Raw genomic sequence first — 18,740 nt, forward strand, 5'->3', positions numbered from 1 at the left:
AATCCATAATGCGGCAGCTAGACTGGTGACTGGAAGCAGCCGCCAAGACCACATAACACCGGTCTTGAAAGACCTACATTGGCTCCCAGTATGTTTCTGAGCACAATTCAAAATGTTGGTGCTGACCTTTAAAGCCCTAAACGGCCTTGGCCCAGTATACCTGAAGGAGAGTCTCCACCCCCATCGTTCTGCCCGGACACTGAGGTCCAGCACTGAGGGCCTTCTGGCAGTTCCCTCACTGCAAGAAGCCAAATTACAAGGAACTAGGCAGAGGGCCTTCTCGGTAGTGGTGCCCTCCCTGTGGAATCCCCTCACACCAGATGTCAAAAAGAACAACAACTACCAGACTTTTAGAAGACATCTGAAGGCAGCCCTGTTTAGGGAAGTTTTTAATGTTTGATGTATTACAGTATTTTAATATTTTTTGGGAAGCCGCCCAGAGTGGCTGGGGAAGCCCAGCCAGATGGGCGGGGTATAAATAAATTGTTGTTGTTGTTGTTCTTCTTCTTCTTCAGGACACAATCTCCTGCCAGCTGAGCCCCCACCCCCTTTGCGTCCACCCGCTGCCTTCCCCCCAGCCCCATTGGCGCATCGGATGCAGTCAGCTGTCAGTTGATGTCAGTCATCAGATGGAGGGAGGCAGCATCGCTAGACCGGGTACCTTGGAAAGCGCTTAAGGATCCTGTGTGTGTGTGTGTGTGTGTGTGTGTGTGTGTGTGTGTGTGTGTGCGCGCGCGCGCGCGCGCACCAATCTGGCTTCTTCCCTGCCGGCTGCAGCCTGCGATTCAGCCTCTGCGGAGGCAGCTAGATGCCGCCCCAACATACACGCGCGCACACGTGCGCCCGCCTCCTTAAACGCAGGCTCCGGCTTGACTTCTTAAAACGCAGGCTCCGCTCCGATCGCCAGGCGCGCAGACCGTCTCCGGCTCTGCAAGCATCCAGACAAGTCGCCCGCAGATTCCTCTGCGATCGGAAGATCGGCTCGTCTATTTCCACACCCCCCCAACTTCTCCCAAGTTACTTCGCCCCCCAAAAGCGAGCTCGCTCTGCAGAAGGAAGTGGCCAGGCGTCCAGGTGGCTCCGCTGAGCCGTGGCTCAAAGTGGTCAGAGGGCGATGTTGGAGGCTTGAAAAAACACCAGCAGACACCAGCAAAGCCCATCAAGGAAGCGGGCAGGTGTTGGGTTGTCCTCTTGGGGGAAGAAATGGCCGTAGAGAACTGCTCCGGAGCCTCCTTCCCAATGAATTCTTCTGACTTCCCCGCCAGGAACAGATCAAGTAAGTCAAGGATGGTGGAGGTTTCAAGCTGGATAACTTTTCTTGAGAAAGGTTTCCCCCCCTTCTTGTTGCAGGGACAGGTAGCAAAAACCAAATTGGTTCTCTTGCCTGTTCAAAACCTGTCCAAATCCAGCATCTCGCTGCTCTCCGGTTCTTTCCCATTTAGTGGCTTTGGTAATGATGGCTGTGCGCTTTTTTTTAAGGCAAAACAGATAAATAAAAATGGAAGCGAGTCACTATCAAAGCTTGTCTTACAGAATGGATCGTGGGGTTTAGAGCCTCACTTTTAGGAATGATGTCTGCGCTGCCTGAGCCGCCCACTCCTTGCCTCGCTTCACCCCTACAGTACTTTAGAAAGTGCAACAGGTTGGGGAAATGGCTTCGCTTCAGCACCAGAGGCGGCGGACAACTCCCCCGGTGTGCTTCTTGGTCTTTTTGTTCCCGAGGGCGCAGTATTTGCCCCTGCAGAAGTGCCTCAACGGGGGGGGGGGGGTGGAGATCATCCAGATGTGGTTGGACCACAACTCCCATCACTATTGGCCATGCTGGGGAGAGTTGTACTTTAGCAACATATGGGGGGTGGCAGAGGTTAGCTGCCCCTGATGTTGGCAACATTCCCTTCTCTAAGTTAATGGGATATGGCTGAGCAGCATAGGCTGGGGCCGAAGGGATGTTTAATCCAGCAACATGTGGAGGGCACCACATAGGCTACCCCTGGTGTGAATGGAATAACGTGGGGGGGGGGAGCATGGAGTGCCACCTCTTTTTACGGCTTCGGAGGGTTTGTGTCTCCGCTGAACACATGGAGAGCAATAATAGCTCCTTGCAGACTAACAGGAAACAGTCTTAATGAAAAGCATTCATGTCCTGGATTACTCCCTTCAAACAACCCCCAAACCTTTCCGCTGTAGACGCCATCCTCTATGTTTCATATTAAGAAAAAATTAGCAAGGTTTTCAGCATAATAATAAAGGCTCCTAATCCATTTACCGGCTTGCTTTCAATAGGTTCTTTTAAGATGCAGCAGGTAATGCTTCTGAGGTCATTCAACTGAAAGTAATTTGTTTTGACTGTACAACACAGACCATTCATTTATTGCTCACAAAAGAAATCTCAAGCATACTGACTGATCCAGATATGCGCATAAACTACCTGCAACAAAACAGCAAACCCATAAGCCCTTTCACTTTGTGGAGGAGCTCACATTAAAATGAATTTTTAAAATGTTTTATTAAAAATGAGTGGTTTAGGAATTGAATGACTCACACATATTAATCTCAATAATGCTTTAAGATGTTTGTGATGTTTTAAAAACCCATGCAGTTTTCTACTCCTGCTGCTGCTAACTCTGCTGCTGACAACAAACACTCAAGGCACCAGTGACTTATCTTATCTGTAGTGGGGATTGAATATTGTGTCTGATTTAAAGATAGGTAAGCTGAGTGCAAAAGGTTGCAATCTGACATATATTTACTAGGGGGTAAGGTTGTGTTCACCAGGAAACAAGTCCCATTGAAACCACCATACTAACTTCTGAGCTTGCTTAAGATTGGATGTTAAGTCCTACTTTCACTTGACTTCTGAGTAAACATCCTTAGCTTCATGCTACAGATTATGTATGGTACTTGATAGCAATAACAGGGTAAAATGTTGTGTGTGGATTTGGTAGGAGAAGAGATTAGCAGTGGTGTGCACACCTTAGACCAGGGCACCACTTGGACTGCCTAAGCAAGCCTGCTGGTATTCAGATACTGAAGATGATACTGTCTTGTTGCCATAGTTGAAGTAAAATTCAATGGCCAATTGGCTTGACTTGTGGTAGAGTGTTGGCAAAAGTGGGAATCTTTCCTTCACGGGCAGCAAAATGCCTTAGGCTAGCCTTGGAGCTGGAAGAGAAACCATGTATGCCATGTTGAATTCAATTAAATATTAGGGCTGGCACTTGAGGAAAAAGAAAGAAATCTTAGGCTATGTTCACACTCCTGGTTGCTGTGCACTCATTGCATTTCCAGCACTGGGTTTCTAATTCATGTTCAGACTACATTATCCAAAACGCACATGTAACCTGGACTTCGTTATAAGATGCTAGTCTGATGCCCGGTTTCGCAAAGCAGCTTCTCACTGATTGGAGTAAAGACATTCCTACCCCATCAATGGAAGTGACTGAGTGTGGCAGAAGAATGGCCGTACTCAGGGGCGTAGTGCTGTCGGACCTCTGACCCCCAAGTGTGCCTCATCCCATGCATGGGGTGGTGGGTGGGAGTGGGGTGCAGAGTGTAAAGAACACCCTCTGTGCTCACACAGGGGACTCGTGCACCGGGTGCATGCCCCCCAAGATTCTGCGTCCAGGACCACACACACACACCCTGGCCACCCAAGCTATGGTACTGGTCAAGCTTCATATACAGACACGCCAGTGGAGGAAGGTGGTCCTCAGGACTGGTGGGGCAGAAGGAAGGGAGGTCAACAGGAGATGGAGTCAAAACCAGTGATAGGCAGAGCCAAAGGATTCCACTGTTGTCCATATTCATCTCCCCCTTGGGTCGTACCAAGGCAATACTGAGACTAAGAACGACAAGGCGGAAAGCTGGGGCTGCTCCCTAGCCTGGTTGTCCTGAGGCAGGCAGGTGGGGGCTGGCTGAAGACACACTGATCTTGGTGGGGCAGTGCCCCCCTTGTCCTAATGCCTCCACTGCTACTTGGGAGAAGCCCCCTAACCACAACATTTCTTTTCAAATGCTATATATTTTAATTCATGCTTAAACTGTGTTACACACGTTAAGGAAAACCTCCCCAAAATACGATCTCTACAAAAACAGATTTATACCCAAACAAATAACAATGCACTGTTCCTTCCAAGACCTGGTAAACAGCGGGAACGTTATCCATGAAACTGATGCCAGAGGTCCGTTTCTCCTTTGTATGGTTTCTATATTTTCTTACACCATGTGGCTGCTGTTTCCTCTGCTGTCTCTTGACTCTGTGCCCAGCTCCACCAGCCTTGAGCTAAACACTCTCTCTGCACACCAGATGGCACTGTGGGAAGATGAGGTGACTAGCTACAGTGACTATGTACCTTGCCTTGTGTCATCTGATGAGAGTCATGGGTGCAAAACCTAAGACCCTCTCTGTGTCTTTTGCATCAAGCTGTCACACATGAGCAGTGCAGAAGTTTGGTAGCTTGTTCCCTGGAAGGGCTTCTGCGCCTTCAAGAAGTGCTTCACATTCAGAAAGTTAGCAGTTGTTGAAACCAGAGGCCTCTGGAAAACCACAAGACGACATGAGGGCAACAGCCCTCTTCTACTGTTCCCTACAAACCAGGATTCAGAGGTATAATGTCTCTGATTCATCTTAAAACAGATTTCTCACATCCAAAGCTCTGTAATGTAGAAGAGTGAATTTCAGTTGATCCAGGTTTTCTCAAGAGAAGTAGCACATGTGTGATTCTACGAACTGCATCTCACATTTGTGGGTTTCTTTTCCTTTATTGAACTGGAAGCAAGATAAGGCTACCTTACAGAAGCGCCTGTCCCAATGAGCAGGTCAAGGAGGTTTAAAGCGTTCTTGGAGCATGAATTCCTATTGTGTAATTTTAAATAGGTGGCCCCCAGACAGTCGTCTTCTTTTTTGGCGAGGATGGGTATAAGAATGTCTATTTCACAAAGCTCGCGCAATGCTTAGAAAAGAAAACCTCAAGATCTCGGAATAACTTGTCTGGCCTTGAGCATTGAGTGCCTTGAATTGGGGAAGGAGGAAAGTATTTGCTGCTCAGTGTCTGCAAAATATCTCCAGCTAGACCTGCTTTGCAAATCCAGGCTCTTCAGGCAGAAAGATCTTAAATGAACGGCTGAGGTTTGAACATCTCTCTGCTTCCTTAGTCTCCATTTCGAGGGCTTCCAGACTGGGACCAAATATTGCACAGTTTGTGCTGTGTTCCTGAAGTTGTTCAGGTTTCCAGCTGATGAACTGTTCCCAATAATCTCTGGTATTCATGGAAAACAAGGTAGGGGAGCCACAGAACTATGCTGTCACCCAGTAGGTGAGAAGGTGATTGAATATGGGTGGGCCGAGCACAAAAAGGTGGCTGTGAATTAATCCCTCCTGACTTCAGGCAATAAGAAAGCTAGGAAACAGTGTTGGGTATGACTGGAGAGTTAATCATACCATCAAACTGCAGTAATGAGCCCTGGGGCACTTCCCCTGGATTAATAACTAGCTGGGAAAGAGTGACTGCAGTTCACGCACAACTGAAACGAGGCCCCATTAAGTCTGAGAAGGCAATTAAGCCTCCTAGAAATGAACTGTGCCAATGTTTGTCTTTTGTTTATGCCTTGAATTTGACAAGGGAGGGAAATGCCTACAAGGGGAAGTGGGGGTGTACTGTTTCATTTTGGATGGATGACTCATCATATAAACATCTGGATAGCTTGAAATATCCATTCAAAAATTAATACCTGTCCATCACTCAGATACACTCTGTCTGGTCCCCTTCATCTTAAAACTAAGAAGTGATAAAACACAGAGCTCTCCTCCCCCCTTTTTTTCCTTTTGCAGAGTGTCTTAATCTTTAGCAAACGCTCAGGTTTTCCTGCTTTGACACAAGGCAGGTGGGCAACAGGCTATTAGAATTGCCAACTTCCTCTCTCTCTCCGACTGGAAGAAATTCAGCAAGGCAATGCTTTCCCCATCGCTGCATCTCCATGCTGGGGAAAGCTTAACCTAATCAAATTTCTGTTTATCATGAAACTGTTAAAAACACAGGAGCCCTGTTAGGGTGGAAAAGTGGGCAACCACTTTCTATGAAATGTTTAGGAAGAGAAAGACTGCACCTTTAAATTCCACGTTGTGTGGTATCTAAAGAAGGAAAGGTCCACACAATGAGGTTCCTGGCAAAGTGCCTGGCAGGGAAGTCACCAAAGCACCATTATACCCATTGCAGGCTGGATTCTGCTCCCTTGACAACAGTTATTTGCATAAAATTTGCTTCTTGAGCATCTCCTTCTATGCCAGGGATGGGGAACCTGTGACTCTCCTGATATTGTTGGATCCCCAGCTTCCATCAGAAACCATGGCCAATCTTATCATCTTTTCTTTTCTTTTCTTTTCTTTTCTTTTCTTTTCTTTTCTTTTCTTTTCTTTTCTTATCATCTTATTGTTGCATCTATAACTCACCTTCTTCTCGAAGGAGCTCAGAGTAGCATACATGGCTCCCCCGCCCTCATTTAATCCCCACAACAACCCTGTGAGGTAAGGTAGGTTAGGCTGAGAGGAAGTGACTGGCTTCATGAGTGAGTGGGGATTTGAACCCTGATCTCCCAGGTCCTAGCACAACACTCTGACCATTACACCACACCGGCCAATGGTTTGGGATGATGGGAGTTGTAGTCCAGCAACATCTGGAAGGCAACAGGTTCCCCATCACTGTCCATTCCCTATCCCATCGGTGCTCACCACAGCTTCCATTTTCAGTAAATGACCAGATCATGTGGAAAGGATGGCAGAGTTGTAGCCCACTAGTAGAGCATCTGAGGTCCCGGGTCCAATCCCTGACATCTCTAGGTATGGCTGGAAGGGACCCTTGTCCGAAATCCTGGAAAGCTGCTGCCCATCAGTTTAGAGTAGACAACATTGAGCAAGATAGACCAATGGTCTGACTTGGTGTCAGAGAGTTCCCTGTGTTCCTGCTCCTTTCGTAGCTGTGTAGAGCTGTCTTTTCATGACAGATTTGGTGGAGGAGAGGGAGGGAAGAGATAATAAACTGCACTCATTTGTAATTGCCTCTTCACAACTAGTAATGCTATAGGAGTGCTTCCTCCTTTGCATCCGGCCGCCTGAGTCATGAATAGAGCTGAGGCGATTTGGAAACATTAGGTGCCAAAGCCCTGCCGTCCTTGACAGTGCAGATACTGAGCAGCGATATTTTTAGAAGTCACGTGGAATTAACAAGCTAGCTTCACATCATGTAACAACAATGTGAAGAGACTATTGCCCTCACATCCTACTTGCGGACTTCCCAAAAGGTATCTGGTTGTGGGAAACAAGATGGCGGACTAGATTAACTTGTAGTCTGATGAAGTGGGTCTGCTCTTCTGTTCTGACACGTGTAGCTTAGGTCTTAAATGTATGGAGCTCACAAATTGGCCCTTCCTGTTAGGAAACAGAAGGCCGGCTGTCCAAACAAATATCGCCTCAGAGGGCTACAAAGTGCAAGGACACTCACTATTCTTTTTATATATATATAATTTTTATTAATTTCAACATACCAATTATTATACATTCCACAGAACTTCACATCTTATACAATCTTTTTGGACTTCCATCAGCACCTCTGATGATCCACCATTTTTATCATTTCTTCTGCATTTCTTAAATTTCTATTGCCTTTAATTATCTTAACTCACATTCCACCTCTTTAACCATTTTTGCAATAATTCAAATAATTTACCTCACAAAACTTCTTGCAAACCTACAAACGTAATCTGGTCATCACAATTACTTTTCAAATAGTCCATAAATTTACACCAGTCTTCTGTGAATCTCTGGTAGGACATTCACTATTCTCTCTCTCTCTCTCTCTCTCTCTTTCTCTGGCTTGTTTTTGGCAGTGGTGGAAAGGCCGACTCCCTACACCAATGTGATCATGCCGAGTTTGTTCGGCATCATTTGCTTCCTCGGCATCGTCGGGAACCTCATTGTGATCTACACCATTATCAAGAAGAAGAAGCTGAGGTGCAAACAGACAGTGCCCGACATCTTCATCTTCAACCTCTCCATTGTGGACCTGCTTTTCCTGCTGGGCATGCCTTTCCTCATCCACCAACTCCTTGGCAACGGGGCCTGGTATTTTGGAGCTCCTTTATGCACCATCATCACCGCCCTGGACACCAACAGCCAGATCACCAGCACCAACATCCTGACAGTCATGACCTTGGACCGTTACCTGGCCACCGTCTATCCTCTGAAGTCCACTTACGTCCGGACGCCGTGTGTGGCAGCCTTAGTGATTGGCCTGGTGTGGCTCCTCTCTCTCCTGACTATCATCCCAGTGTGGATGTACGCGGGGCTGATGCCTTTGGAGGATGGGAGTGCCCGTTGTGCCCTTTTGCTTCCCAACCCGGAGACTGATATTTACTGGTTCACCATCTACCAGTTCATGCTGGCTTTTGCCATCCCACTGTTCATCATCTGCGTGGTCTACTTTAAGATCCTCCAGCATATGGCTACCACTGTGGTGCCCTTGCCCCAGAGGAGCCTCCGGGTACGTACCAAGAAGGTCACCCGAATGGCAGTTGCCATCTGCTCTGCCTTCTTCATTTGCTGGGCGCCCTTCTACATCCTCCAGCTAGTGCATCTCGGCATAGACACCCCTTCCGTGGCCTTCTTCTATGCCTACAACTTTGCCATCAGCTTGGGCTATGCCAACAGTTGCCTCAATCCCTTCCTCTACATTGCCCTGAGCGAGACCTTCAAGCGCCAATTCATGGTGGCCATTCGTCCGGCCAAGGAACAGTTCCGGGTCAACAACAACAACAACAGCACAACAGAAGCCAGCGTGTGCCTGAAGCTTGCCCCAGAATCCACCCAGCAGACTCAGTTTCTGGAGGACTTTTCTCCGCACTCGTTGCCTGTGACGGTTGCCGTTCACTGAGGACTCCGTTAGTCCTGCAGCTATGAGACTACGAAAAGCTTTTCCTTCACAATGCTGCAAGGGATGGTGGGCAGGTGGACTGATTGGGGCCGGTACTGTCATTAGGCAAGCTGAGGAGGTGATGGAGGCTTTCCGTGTAGGTGACTTTCCTCTGATACTTGGTGAGAGATTGCCAGTAACTGCAAAGTATGCAGAAGCAACCACCCCAGTTTGCAAGAAACCTAGGGATGAGTCAGAAGAAGGCATGATGATGAAGCCAAAATGATCAGTTGAACAGCAAATGGACAAGGGTATGCAAATAGTATGAAAGCACAACAACTTCCTGCCTTCAATGGAGCTGAGTAACTTCTGTCTAACGCAGGATAACCAGCATAAAAATATACACTGGCCATAACCAATTATTAAGCAAAGAGTCAAGCAGGTGGAGATTCATTTTCTGTGTCCATGGCAGTATGAACCACAAACAAATAATGTCCTATCTCCTGCATTGTAGCACCTCGTACAATGCCCATTGTCTGGAGAAGTGCCAAGAAAGACTTGGGTGAACATAAGGAAGGATCACAGCTTGCCCAAGGATGGAGTAAGGAAAGGCATTAAGGGCCTGTCAGTAATTCCTAGCGCAGGTGAATGGCAGCAGGCTTCAACTTCAGAGTCTTCTTAGGAGTCATTCAGTCAGGTGACCACTGGAGGCTGCTCCTGAATCTCAACAGTGGTGGGGATGCAGTTATGGGGAAATCTCAGCCTCTTGGTTTCTCCCTTTGACACAGCTGCTGCAGAGCTTCTGACCACAAAAAGTGGGGCAATCCTGCTCTTTGCTGCGTATACTAATAAAGGAGTGTTGCCACTTCTGTGTAGAAGGGATGAATAACTTGCCAGCATTAGGGCTGTTGTACCTTGAACAGTCAAAAGATACAAGACCCCAAATGCTTCAACAGATGCCATTTGTTTTGTCACAGTCCTGAACGACTTTGAAGAATTGTTCCTGGCAAAATTCCCTCATTGTCTTTGTAACTATTATGCTGTCGCTGCATCGTCCCAACCCAAACCATCACCTATGGTTCTGTGATGAGTAGAAAGACGATGAAACTCAGCTAAGCTCTTTTTCTTTCCTTTGCAAAGGTTTAACAGCTTCTTGAAGTCAAGCTGGGGTCTACCCGATAAAAATAACAACAAACCCTCAGTATTTGGTGTGCATAAAAGTGCTTACAGAGAAAGGGGTCTTTTGGGGAGGTGGACTCAGAAAGAATGATTGCATGCATCTGACCAACACTGCCAGTTTTTCAACCAGCATCTGGAGCTGTGTGTTTTGAAAGAGCTTGAGATTGTTCAGAAATTGGCAGGTGAAGTTTTTCACAGTGTGGAGGAGCTCATTTTATAAGGTTCTAGTGGCTGCCGGTCAAGTAGCCAGTACAGAAACAGCAGCCGGTTGGGAAAAGTGGCAATCCCATGCCCAAGAACCACAAGGTACAAGGATGTTGGAGACAACTAGTCCAACCGGAAGTTCAATCCTAACCATGTCTATAGGTGCAAACCAGGAAGCCAGAGGTGGGCGTCCCTTTTTCCAATGCTCCCCATCATTCATCAATTTATTCCCTTTCAATTAAATCGTGCAGTCAGCAGTGAAGAAAAAGCTACTGCTTGCTAGCAACTTCAAAGAGGGTTTTGGGAACTATTTAATTGCCTTTTCTCAACTTTTCTCAAACCTCAGGTGGCTAAATGCAGCTCTGATAAGTCGCATCACACTGAACCAGACAGTTTATCGTTAAGGCTCAATCCAGGACTCATTAGCAGCTCTGGCAAAGCTTGTGTGGAGCCAGTGTGGTGTAGTGGTTAAGAGCAGTAGTCTTGTACTCTGGGGAACCGGGTTCAATTCCTCGCTCCTCCACATGCAGCTGCTGGGTGACCTTGGGCCAGTCACACTTCTCTGAAGTCTCTCAGCCCCACTCACCTCACAGAGTGTTTGTTGTGGGGAAGGAAGGGAAAGGAGAATGTTAGCCACTTTGAGACTTCTTAGGGTAATGATAAAGCAGGATATCAAATCCAAACTCTTCTTCTTCTTGTCTGGATGGTTTGTGCAGCGGTGGAGTATATGCCTGCGCTGGCCAGTGCGGGGGTGATCCTGAGGGGGGTGGGGCACAGAGGGTGCCCTCCCACGCGCCACATTTCAGGGTAGGAGAGGGGCAGGGAAGCTGCTGCTCACTCTCCTCTACTCTCTGCAGCCGGGTCAGACATTACCTGGCAACAGAGCTCCTGCGGTCAGGTTTGCCTCACCATGGCTGAGGAGGGCTGCTCTCTGCTGCTGGGTCAGAAGAGCTGCCGCCGCCGGATGCGAGGTGTGCCGCCCACTTGCCTGCAATTTTGTCACCCCCCTCAGTCACGACACCCGGGGCAGGCCGCACCCCCCTTCCTACGCCTTTGGGTTTGTGCTACAGTCTTTTTTCCCCTGCCTGATCAGAAATGAGGGAAGAAATGAGATGATGAATGCAGGAAAAATACAGTGCAGTTATGTAAATATAAATTGTTAAGTGTCGTTTGCTGATGTAACATGCTGAAAATGGGAGCTTACATGAGCAACGTTATGTTTTGAGCATGTGTTTGAAGAATAAAGGAATTCAGAAATTCTGCTTTGTTCAAAAATCCCAATTCTTTTTCAGAACCACCCTGTTTAGGGAAGCTTTAAATTTTTGATGCATTACTGTATTTAAATATTTTGTTGGAAGCCACCCAGAGTGGCTGGGGAAGCCCAGTCAGATGGGCGGGGTATAAATAGTAAAACATTATTATTATTATTATTATTATTATTATTATTATTATTATTATTATTCCCAATATATATTGAGGGGTTTATACACTGTCCTTCAATAAAATTGCCAAAGCAGCTTACAAAACACATGAATAACATTTACTGCACAGTGCAAGATAACAGAATTCATACACCCTTTCATAAAGGAATCACTACTCACTATTTTGGTGTGTGTTCTTGCATTACAAAAGGTATAAAAAAACACACACACAAATATAAAACACGCAAAAATAAATAAATACTAAAACAATAAAAGAACATGGAACAGCATCAAGCAACAATAAACCAAGTCGTGATAAAACACAACTGAGGTAAAAGGCCTGAGAAAATTATAAAAGGCCTTTGCATGGTGTTAAAATGGCATCAGGGGAGATGGCAGGTAAGCCTCCCTGGGCAGACCATTCCACAACCAGGGTGCCACCACTGACAAGACACTTTCCTCAGTCGCTCTTTACAGAACCAGAGTTCTTGCAACCATACAAACATTACCAACAGCAACAACAACAACAACAAAAATCAAAAAAAGAAAGAAAGGAAAACCCTGAAGTATGCAGACAGAACTGAGGGGAAACAGATTGCTTTTCAAAAATTGCGAATACTGCCACACATTAATTAAAGGTGCATCCTGTGGTGTTAGCGACATCTCAACTCAGTGCCTGCGAGGCATTTTCACTTAATGAAGAAAGCACAGAAGAGACAACATAAGCAGTGGATTACGCTGCTCCACTGCTGTGAAGGAATCCCATGAGAGAGATTCAGAAGTCTAAAGCAGCTTGTTAAACAACGATCTGCGGATGCAGGGATGGATTTGTTGTACTGGAACATTAATGTCATGTCCTCATGTCCCCAGGCACACACCTGCAGCAGCCACAGCAACCTAGCAGGGCCAGAGACTGGTTGGGAACCAGTTGTATCCCTCACTTGATTAAAAGTGGGGTTCAACTATATTCTGCTATTAAGCCTTTACTGAAGCTTGCTGTCCTAGTGATCATCGGTTTGCAGCTTTGTTGATGAGATTGCCAATAGGCCTGGGTATACAACAGAGTTTGTTTGTTTGTTTGTTTGAGATCAAGCCCTCCTTGGAGAAAGCAATTCTCAGTTCTTACAGAATTGTGCTATGTATGAAAAATTGCCTCAGAAATAAAGTAAAAGCAAACCAGTACCGAAAGCTGCATTACACTTCGATTTTTGACAATGCAACCCAAGACACGGTTTTCCAGGAAATAAGAAAAATGCATATCGATCATTTAAAATAGAAAAGAAGTTTGGTACATTGGGTACTACCTAAGTACTTCCCAACCCATAGCCTGGTTATTTTATAATTAATTTATTAATTTGCAACATTTCAGGCTCACAAAAGCCACCCCTCCCCCTGAAAAAAACTAGCTCAGAAAGCATGATTTAAACACGAAGAACCAAAATAAAACCATCAGCTATTGATTGATGTCTCGTAATGTGTTTCTTCTAATGTTGTACTGAGACCTTTAGATAAAGGATGGTATATAAATTTAATAAACAACAACATCAACATCAACTTAAAAAATAACCGAGACACCATAACAGCATCATCATAAGGCAGTTACTCTGAGGATCAAACCATTTCAGAAAGCATATTTAAAATAAAAGCTTTGACGGCGTTTCTGAAGGTGTGTTGGAAAGGGGGATGGACGGGCTTCTTGAGGGAGAGCACTTCAGAGTGAAGGTGCCACCACTGAGAAATCCTTGCCCCGACATTCTCACCAAGATGGTAGTGGGACATGGAGCAGTTACACCAGAGCTGGTGAACCCGTGGCCCTACAAATGTTCCTGGGCTACCTCTCCCATCATCTCTGATGGTTGGCTGTCCTGGCTGAGTCTAATAGGATTTATGAGTCCAGCAACATCTGGGTACAGTATATTTAAATAAGAGATGTGTAAAGAGCCTCTCCCCTATTTAACAGCGGAAGTAGTGCTGTTATGTCTTGCTTGTGGGCTTCCCACAGGCATCTGGTTGGTCCCTGTGAGAACAGGATGCTGAAGTTGATGGGCCATTGGCCCGATTCAGAAGTTCTATTCTGGGATAGCTCAGCTGGTAGAACATGAGACTCATGATCTCAGGGTCGTGGGTTTGAGCCCCATGTTGGGCAAAAGATTCCTGCGTTGCAGAGGGTTGCAGTAGGTGACCCTTGTAAAGGCAAAGGTAAAGGGACCCTTGACCATTAGGTCCAGTCATGGCCGACTCTGGGGTTGCGGCACTCATCTCGATTTATTGGCTGAGGGAGCCAGTGTACAGCTTCCAGGTCATGTGGCCAGCATGACTAAGCTGCTTCTGGCAAAACCAGAGCAGTGCATGGAAACGCCGTTTAACTTCCTGCCGGAGCGGTACCTATCTACTTGCACTTTGATATGCTTTCGAACTGCTAGGTTGGCAGGCACCGCGTAGTAGGGATTCGAACCGTGACCTTCTGATTGGCAAGTCCTAGGCTCTGTGGTTTAACCCACAGCGCCACCCGTGTCCCGATGACCCTTGTAGTCCCTTCCAACTCTACAGTTCTATGCATCTATGAGCATTTCAGCAGGAGTGCCTACATTGGTGATGAGCGTCCCTCTATTAAAGGCGCAGAAGCCCAGACTTCTTTCAACCCACAATCAGCTCTCGTGCTTAACTGTCCTGAGTGAATTATTGTTCTGAAACCCTCCCTATGCTGGTGTCTACAGTCTTGTTCCGGGTGCAGCCAACACGCTGTCCCCGTTCACTTCTGAAGATTGTGACTGATGGGGAACTCTTGACAGTGCCAGCAATAACAAGCTCCTTGTTGGGTGTGATGGATATTCCATTTCTCCCTGGGTCTGGGGGCATTATTCACACTAAAGTATATTACTCATCCTTCTGGCAGGCTGGTAATGAGAGGCATCCTTCTACTTCTTGCCTCCTCCCACTGTGGATTTCAGATGGTAGGTGAAAAGCTTGCTGCTGACTCCCGTGAATGCTGCATCATAATGCCCCAATCAAAATAATCACTGCTCTTACGTAAAACTGTGCCTAATCAGATATGCATTGTGTTACTACAGCGAATGTACATTTCCCCCCCTAACAAAAGGGAAAGGGGATATCAGGACCACAAATGCTTTCAGCGAGAGAATCTGTAGCCACTCAAGCTCAGCATAAGCAATAAAATACCACATTTCCCTGCTTCCATATCCTCCAGCATTTCTCCAATGAAAATAGGGATGTCCTACTCAACAACAACAATAATTTTATTATTTATAGCCCACCCATCTGACTGGATTGCCTCAGCCATATTAGGTGGCTTCCAACATACACAAAAACATAATAAAACATTAAACATTAAAAAAAACTTCTCTATACAGGGCTGCCTCCAGATATCTTTTAAAGGTTGTATAGTTACTTCTCATTTGCTTGGGGGTTGCATAACTCCATACCTTCTGATGAAAATAGGGGCGTCCTAAGTTAAAGCGGGGCATTCCAGGATCAAATCAGAAACTGGGGTGGCTTATGTAAATCTGTCCCTGGAAAATAGAGACACTTGGGGGGGGCTGCGCTTCTCATTCTAGTTTTGAGAAAAATGGAGTTTCTGAGAGGATTCGGGCACTAAGAAAGCTCAGTGTGGGAAAGTGTGCAAACTGTGCACAGGTGTCATGTGTGGTGACACCCCCCCCCCCCCGGTATCACTACATGAAGACATCTTGTGCATTAGGGTTGCCAACTTTAAAACTAGCATTTGAAGCTGTGCCTTTTAACAGCAGCCGGGCCAACAGCAATGAGCAGGTGATAATGCCTGTCTCAGAGGGGAGTGCTAGAAAAGGTGCAGAAAAGGGTAACCAAAATTAGAGGGGAGTGAGGCCTGAACCAACTTCCTTTGAGAAAAGATTACACTTAGTGACTGCAGCAGGATGCAATATGTTTACAAAACTATACATGGTGGGGAGAAGGTGAACAGAGGAGAGTATTTCTCCCTTTTTTGTAACAATAACATGTCAGCCGCATCCTCAGTGCCCAGAAGGCAGTCAGACAGCAAATCTGTCCGTTCATCCAATTTGTACTGCATATTTTCCCCAAACCCACAGCGATCTCAAATGCTCACTCGCTGTGACTCACAGCTGTTCTCCGCCCATCATTTAGGGGGTACAGTCTATAATAAACTGTCTCCGCAATGTTTGATTACAATGTAATGCCTGTGGTCTTGGTTTGTAGCTTAGATTGCCTCGGGCAATTGCTTCCATACTCGGGAAGCTTCCAGCCAGTCTGACATCCCTCTTGCTCCCTTGCCAACTTGTGTACATCCACGCATAACTAACATGCTAATGAAAAGCCACTTTGCAATCATTAATTTGGTAAAGGAAAACAGCGTATATGCACTCATACCCCCTGCTTGCAGAATTGCAAAACAAAACACAGCGGTCCTGTAAATAAATTGAGCTGCCAAGTCATTTGCTAATCCTAAATGCTGAAGGGTCCAAATGCACCAACAGGATTGCATTCCCACCATTCAGTTCTAGCAGGTCTGCTATGGCAGCCAAACCTTACTTAACATGCAAGCTCTTGAGTTTTTCCTGCTGGGTTCAAGGATTTTGAGCTGAGAATTATCAACAGGCACCAACCACTCCAGGGACGCGGGTGGCGCTGTGGGTTAAATCACAGAGCCTAGGGCTTGCCGATCAGAAGGTCGGCAGTTCGAATCCCCATAATGGGGTGAGCTCCTGCCCACCTAGCAGTTCGAAAGCATGTCAAAGTGCAAGTAGATAAATAGGTACCGCTCTGGCGAGAAGGTAAACGGTGTTTCCGTGCACTGCTCTGGTTTGCCAGAAGCGGCTTAGTCATGCTGGCCACATGACCCGGAAGCTGTACAGCTGCTCCCTCGGCCAATGAAGCGAGATGAACACCGCAACCCCAGAGTCGTCCACAAATGGACCTAATAGTCAGGGGTCCCTTTACCTTTACTTTACCAACCACTCTAGGCAAACCTACACCATATATTTAAAGTGCATTCAAAACACATTATGTCCTCCAAAGAGTCCTGGGAACCGTAGTTTATGAAAGGTGCTGGGGATTGTAGTTTTGTGAATGGAAACTACCAGTTCCCATGATGTGTCAGGGCTGGAGTCAGGCCACCATTAATAACACGCTGTAAAGAGAGAGCACTAATTGAGTCACTCACTATAAGGGAGAATTCAGCAGCTGAGACTCAATGCAGCAGTGTGATACTGTAGGTGCTGGTCTTTGTCATCTGTTGCTGTGAATTCTGTAAGGTGCGGATGAGCAAATTACACAGGAAGAGCGAATGCTGCAACTCCAAATCAGACACAGCGGCAGAGAAAGGGGTAAAGTGGGAATGATTCATTGGCAAACCCCCACGCTAGTGAAAGTTGTTTAGGTTTGGTGATGGAGGCATTGATTTGTTTTGTATTGAGGCAGATAATGCGTCTGTCTAGTCCAGCAGGGAACTGCATCTTAAAACTGCATCATCCAGCTATACTTATTTAATAATCTCTGTGCCCATTTTCTCAAGACGTGTACCATCTGTTGATGTGCAGCATGAGTCTCCTATTACTGATTCAGAGAACTGGCTCCCTTCCTGACCCAGTAACTCTTGCTTAAGAAGGACCTGAGTAACTGGCTCTCTTCCCATGTGGTTCTGGAACACCAGATGTGACCACAGAGGCAACACAGAACCACGTGGGCGGAGCTAGCTTGTCAGCTGACCATTGCTGAGATGCGAGGGAGAGCGATGATTGGGTGGGATGAACACAGTTGAGCCAACCCATGTAGTTTCTAGCTTCCAAACATGATTGCAATGGCATAGGAAGAAATGTTTGAAGGGGTATTAAGACCATCTTGGCTGTGGTGGGGTACATGCATTGCCTTCCAAAAGCCCCAGGTTCCTGCCTGAAACCTTGGAGAATCACTGCTGGTCAGTGACAACAATACTGAACTAGGTGAACCATTGATCAGACTCAGTACAGTGGTACCTCGGGTTACAGACGCTTCAGGTTACAGACACTTCAGGTTACAGACTCCGTTAACCCAGAAATAGTACCTCAGATTAAGAACTTTGCTTCAGGATGAGAACAGAAATCGCACAGCGGCAGCGGGAGGCCCCATTAGCTAAAGTGGTGCCTCAGGTTAAGAACAGTTTCAGGTTAAGAACGGACCTCCAGAACGAATTAAGTTCTTAACCCGAGGTACCACTGTATAAGGACGCTTCCTATGCTCATGTCACCCACTGACTGATCTTTCCTCTGTCTGGGGGTGTTTGTCTTGTTTTTTAAATCCACCGCTTATCTGAAGTTAGAGCAATCAAAGCTAGTGGTCCACTTCCCCAAAGTAACCATCTCCAGAAGCCCAGGGGGTGCACATTAACCCACCAATTGCTATATAACAGGCATGTCCAACTCCCAAGAGACTGTGATCTACTCTCAGTATAAAAAAACTGGCAGTGATCTACCCATTGTCATTGGAGGGAGGAGGTGTTGGAATGCGTCCAGTGAGACGGGGGCAATTGGCAGGCTCCCACCAGCTGGCTCCAACCCACCAGCCGGCAGCCGGGCGAACTCTGGTTCTCAGAACAGCAACAAAACTGCGACTCAAGCCTCAGAAACCTTTAGAGACTGAGCACGCAAGCCAGCAGAGATAAGAACTCTTCGCAACAGAAGTGGCAGACAGAGGCTGTGTAAAGTGTATTTATAAGCATTTTATTCAGCAACAGGACAAAGGAAAAACATGTCTGCTCCCCTTCGTGTCCAAGCAAAACAGCATAAGCAAATGCTATACACAATGGAAGTTCCCAGCAGGCTGTGCTGGAAGTAAACAGACATGTGACATACAACAATCCACACATCATAGCTGTCAACGTTTCACTTTTTTAAAGGGAAAGTCCCTTATTCCAAATAGGATTCCTCGCAAGAAAAGGGAAAAGTTGACAGCTATGCCATACATCTGTTTTAAAGTGGAACGGAACATCATAATCCTAACAGGAGGAGTGTGCATGGGGTGGGTGGATTGCCCAGAGTTG

The 18,740-nt window shown here is 46.5% G+C and overlaps 1 protein-coding gene across 1 annotated transcript; it reads left to right on the forward strand.

Annotated features, from left to right (window-relative positions):
• Positions 1-826: 826 nt before the first annotated feature.
• On the forward strand, positions 827-11,631 carry LOC309527194 (melanin-concentrating hormone receptor 1-like). The gene is made up of 2 exons (XM_082213783.1): positions 827-1,276; positions 7,882-11,631. Exons 1-2 carry the CDS (start codon positions 1,204-1,206, stop codon positions 8,922-8,924), a joined length of 1,116 nt encoding a protein of 371 aa, XP_082069909.1. The 5' UTR covers positions 827-1,203; the 3' UTR covers positions 8,925-11,631.
• Positions 11,632-18,740: the final 7,109 nt, after the last annotated feature.

Source organism: Podarcis vaucheri (genome assembly GCF_965113315.1).
Source record: "Podarcis vaucheri genome assembly, chromosome: 2".
Classification (NCBI taxonomy): Eukaryota; Metazoa; Chordata; class Lepidosauria; order Squamata; family Lacertidae; genus Podarcis; species Podarcis vaucheri.

Coding starts and splice junctions, on each gene's coding strand:
- LOC309527194 (XM_082213783.1), top strand. CDS start 1,204: ATGGCCGTAGAGAACTGCTCCGGAGCCTCCTTCCCAATGAATTCTTCT. Junction 1,277..7,881: donor CCCCGCCAGGAACAGATCAA/GTAAGTCAAGGA, acceptor TGTTTTTGGCAG/TGGTGGAAAGGCCGACTCCC.